At 59.0% G+C, this 4,635-nt stretch overlaps 1 protein-coding gene across 1 annotated transcript; it reads left to right on the top strand.

Moving 5' to 3' along the window:
- The first annotated feature begins 1,829 nt into the window (after positions 1-1,829).
- Positions 1,830-2,617, top strand: CLDN3 (claudin 3). Its single transcript, XM_027862319.1, has one exon. The coding sequence runs from the start codon at positions 1,915-1,917 to the stop codon at positions 2,578-2,580; it is 666 nt and encodes a 221-aa protein (XP_027718120.1). The 5' UTR covers positions 1,830-1,914; the 3' UTR covers positions 2,581-2,617.
- The last annotated feature ends 2,018 nt before the right edge of the window (positions 2,618-4,635 follow it).

Raw genomic sequence — 4,635 nt, 5'->3', positions numbered from 1 at the left:
TAATTGGAAATTTTCTCAGAAGTAGTCCAACCCCTTATTTTACAGAGGAGGAAACTGAGGCTCAGAGAGAGGACATGTCCAAAGTCACACTAGTAAATGGACTAGCCAGGATTTGAACCCAGGTGCTTTCTCTCCAAATTCATTGCCCCTTGACAACCAATGGGCTTACCAGCTTCTTTCCTGCCAGTCAGATTTTAAAGGTTGAAGGAAAAAGAACAGGAGTATTTGGGAGCCTAGAAAGCGGGAAGGAGGTATGAAAGGGAGGAAAAGAAGAAACAAGGAAGAGGGCAGAGGCAAACTTCATGATTTTGCCAAAGACTGGCCCTGCTATGGGATTGGAGACTAGCTCTGAAGTATCTGGAATTCCACCTGGAATTGAGCGAGCTGCCTCCCCGAACTTTGCCCCCATCCTCTCCTGGGGATCCCCTTCTGTCCTGCCCCAAACCAGAAGTCAGACATCCAAAGATGGACCCAACTGGCCATTTAGAGCATCCCCCCAAACCAGAACTGACCCTTTACCATGAACCCCCAGGACCTCTGGACTGGCCCATAAACTGGTGATATTCTATTAGCCTGGGCTATGCTGAGCATACATTTGACACTAGAAATTGGAAGAAGGGATCTGTCCTCTCTGAAGCTGAAGACATATAGGATCTCAGCTCTAAAAGTGGAAGGGGTCTCAAGGGCCACTTATCCAGGCTCCTCATATTGCAGATGAGCAAATCAAGCAAAACAAGAGAGGTTGTGATCAGCCCAATGTCACCCAGGCAGCAGGTGTGAACTTCAACCCCACCCCTTCTGCCTAGAGAGCCAGTGCCCTTTCCATTGTTCAAATGGCATCTAAAATGTCCCCAGACCTTAGGATAGGACTAAATGCCAGGACAGAGGCTCAGAACTTGGGCTTTCCAGGGCCTCCAAGACACACGGATGGTGGACACCAGGCCTATCTCTGGCTTTGGAACCTTCTGGTTCGCTGAGATACGGGAGACTTGAGGAAAAGGGCGGAGGGCATCAATCCTCCAGAGGGACAGGCAGGTGTGTCCAATCCTTCCAAATAATAAGGGCAGGCCAGGAGCACTGACACCGAGCTGGGGAAGGACCCTTTCCCCCTTCCAGAACAGCCCTGTTGTGCTGCTTCTGGGAATATCCACTGGCCTCCTACTGTGTCCTGATCAGGCCGATTTCCATCTGTTCCCAGGAGACTGACAGCCCTTCAGAACTAGTTACCTTGTCAGTCAGTCAAAAAGCATTTATTAAGCGCCTACTATATGCCGATCTCACTGCTGAGCACAGGAAAGGGACGCCAATAACTGCGGGCTGGTAACTGGAAAAGTGTATTGTTTCCCCTATTTTTTTCCCTGATCTTCACCTGAGAGTTTCTAGGGACTAGAAAAGTGAGCCGGAAAGGAATCCGTAGCTTGGGTCTCCTAGGCACCACAGGGATCTGGCTGCTCCCCCGAAATCCCCACTAGCCGTCCTGGTTGCTAGTCAGTCAAAGGCGTTCTTGCCGATGGAAGTGAATGCTAGCAGGGTGGACCCAATTGCCGCCCCCTGTGGCCTCTCTTCTCCTCTCACCGTCAAGGGGAGGGGGTGTGGGCGTGGTAGGAGACACGTCACCGAACTAGGAAAGTCGTGGCCCCGCCCTGGCCCGCCCCAGCTCCAGCCTTGGGCACTAAGGTGAGGAAGGAGAGGAGGCAAAACAGCCAGAGCCTGGGAGGCAGGCAGTCCAGTCACCTAACAGGCTGTTGGCAGGTGCAGACAGGTGCGGCGGAGCTCGGCGGTTACAGTCAGAGAAGCCAGCTCCAGCCACTGAGCCCCCCAGCCCTCTGCCATCTCTACCAGGACTGCCCAGGGGACCCCAGCCAGCCCTTGCGCCCCTTCCCACGCCCCAGGGCCTCTGCTGCCGCCGCAGCCATGTCTATGGGCTTGGAAATCGCCGGGTTGTCCCTGGCCGTGCTGGGCTGGGTGAGCACCATCTTGTGCTGCGCGCTGCCCATGTGGCGGGTGACGGCCTTCATAGGCTCCAGCATCGTGACGGCGCAGATCGTCTGGGAGGGTCTGTGGATGAACTGCGTGGTGCAGAGCACGGGCCAGATGCAGTGCAAGATGTACGACTCGCTGCTGGCCCTGCCCCAGGACCTGCAGGCGGCTCGCGCCATGATTGTCGTGGCCATCCTGCTGGCCGCGCTCGCGCTCCTTGTGGCCATGACGGGCGCGCAGTGCACCAACTGCGTGGAGGACGACACCGTCAAGGCCAAGATCACCATCGTGGCGGGCGTCGTCTTCCTGCTGGCCGGCCTGCTCGCGCTCATCCCGGTGTCGTGGTCGGCCAACACCATCATCCGGGACTTCTACAACCCCGTGGTGCCCGAACCGCAGAAGCGGGAGATGGGCGCCGGGCTCTACGTGGGCTGGGCGGCCTCGGCGCTGCAGCTGCTGGGCGGGGCGATACTGTGCTGCTCCTGCCCACCCAAGGAGAAGAAGTACCCGCCCGCCAAGATCCTCTACTCGGCCCCGCGCTCCACCGCCACCACCGCAGCCGGTATGGGGTCCAACTACGACCGCAAAGACTACGTGTGAGTCCGCGCCCGCCAAGCCACGCCGTGGACCCCCGACGGGCGGGCTGGCGCTCGGCGGCCGGGCACGGGCCAGCAGAGGGGACTGAAAGGTGGGCGGGAGGAGGCACCCTCCAGGAGGTCTCCCGTGCCGCGCCGCTGCCCCAGGGCCGAGCCACGACGGCGCGCCCCGGGCGCTAGCAGCACCGACCGTCGCGAATTCCCGGCAACTCCCGGAGAAGCCAGCCCGAGCTCGCCAGAGGGTAGCCGCGGAGCCGACGGAGGGGGACGGCCGAGTGAACACCCAACGCCTCTACCCGTCGAACCCGCTCCTCGCTTACTGTGGCCTGAGCCAGCAGACAGCCAGACGGGCGAAGCGAAAATTGGGGTCCTCCGCAGCTCTGGACTAGACTTGCTCCAGCCAGCCTCGAGCTGATGCGGTGGTTATGGAGTGCACTGGGCGCCTGACCTTGGGGACGCGGCCCGATCCGTCCTCCTGCCCCCTACGTCGGGCCGCAGCCCTCAGATCCTGGGCCTGTGGGTGAGGAGGATCGGCCGCCGCGCGCTAGTAGGCGCTGGGAGGGGTTTTTCAATAAAATGTTTCGTTTCGCACCCTCTGGCTCCCTTTGTCCTGAGCAGCTCCGGAGCCCGCACGAGCGTCCCTCTAGCTTTCAGGCTTAGATCGGAATCTCAGCTCTTTCTCCCTTTAGATTCCTGGGACCTTGCCCCTCACAGCTGCTCGCCCCCTCCCCAAGCTTCATCCCCTTCACGAATAGGTTCCCTGTCTGTTGTCAACGTGCCTAGAGCTGGATTTGCTGGTGGAGAAGGAGCTCAGCGTCAAGGCTTAGTGCTGTGGGCCGGGACTCAGTCCTGGGAATGGGGTTCGGTGTTGAGAAGGGGATTCAGTGTTGGGCTAGGGCGCTCGACACAGGGATTGGGGGCTCGGGCTCGGGTGCGAGAGCTCAGTGTCAGGTGCAATGAATTCGGGCTCGGGTGCGAGAGCTCAGTGTCAGGTGCAATGAATTCGGGCTCGGGTGCGAGAGCTCAGTGTCAGGTGCAATGAATTCGTATTGGCTGGCGACTAGGACTCAGCAGTGGGGATGAAGGCTAAGCATAGAGTGCCGTTCTATCAATGACAGCGGATCTCTCGTCCTCTCGCCCCATCCCCTCAGATTGAGTTTCCTCGTTTGCCTATACGTTCGTCCTGCTTCCTCGCGCGGCTGAATCGGAGCAGGAAGCTGACCAAAGGGCCCCTGAGGGCTTAGTGCCGGAGCCCCTTCCTTCTTTCCTGGGCTTCGCTTCTCTTTCCTTCCCCTTTTCGTAGCCCCGGGCTCCCACCGAGCGCAGCGGAAGCTCCAGCCTTGCCCTGGATGTGGCCACAGTTAGGGGCTTTGTACTTAACGTTTGAACAGCAAGACTGGGGTCTGCTAAGAGGGATCTTAAGGAAGCTTCCCTTTCAGGCAGTGTGCAGTGTTCGCATCCCGACGGTTCCCCCTCACTGCAGGCCCGAATGACTGATATCTGACAAGAAGGCTGGAGAGGGTATATTGCGTCGGGAGAGTGGTTGGACCAGGTGCCCTCCGAGGCTGGGATTCTGTAAGGGAGGGGGCGGCTAAGTGCCAAGGATTAGGGATAGAGGGTGACGAATTGTCAAGGATGGGGCTAAGTGCCAGGGGGTGAGGGCACAACACCAGGAATTGGGGCAGGAGGGGACTGATGGAGGGTCAAGGCTGAGAATAGAGGGCCAAGTGCCAGAAGGGACCCTTTGTGCCAGGGAAGGGGACTAATGCTAGGAGAAGTCCAAATGGCTGGGAGGAAGGGCGAGTCTCCTAGACCCACGGCCAGGGCTGGAAGAAGAGTTGAAACTCCTGAGAAGATTCGGGGGAGACCGGGAAACGGGGGGGGGGGGGGGGGACGGGACACTGGGAGCCCAAACCCGTCATTCTTTGTGGTCAGAGAGGAAATTTGAAACCTGAGAAGCCCATCCCATTTGGGAGCCTTGAGCCACCCAGTGCCTGGGTGTCCTGGTGACCCAGGCTACACCAATCCCAGACTCCAGAACACTGGAATGGCCTCCCTT

Source organism: Vombatus ursinus, unplaced genomic scaffold, assembly GCF_900497805.2.
Source record: "Vombatus ursinus unplaced genomic scaffold, bare-nosed wombat genome assembly UNPS02014768.1, whole genome shotgun sequence".
Taxonomy (NCBI): domain Eukaryota; kingdom Metazoa; phylum Chordata; class Mammalia; order Diprotodontia; family Vombatidae; genus Vombatus; species Vombatus ursinus.
Note: the sequence above shows the minus strand (reverse complement) of the source record. Positions and strands in the feature narration are given on the sequence as shown.

Bases quoted from the DNA above. Each gene is read 5' to 3' on its own strand.
- CLDN3 (XM_027862319.1), top strand. From the start codon at position 1,915: ATGTCTATGGGCTTGGAAATCGCCGGGTTGTCCCTGGCCGTGCTGGGC.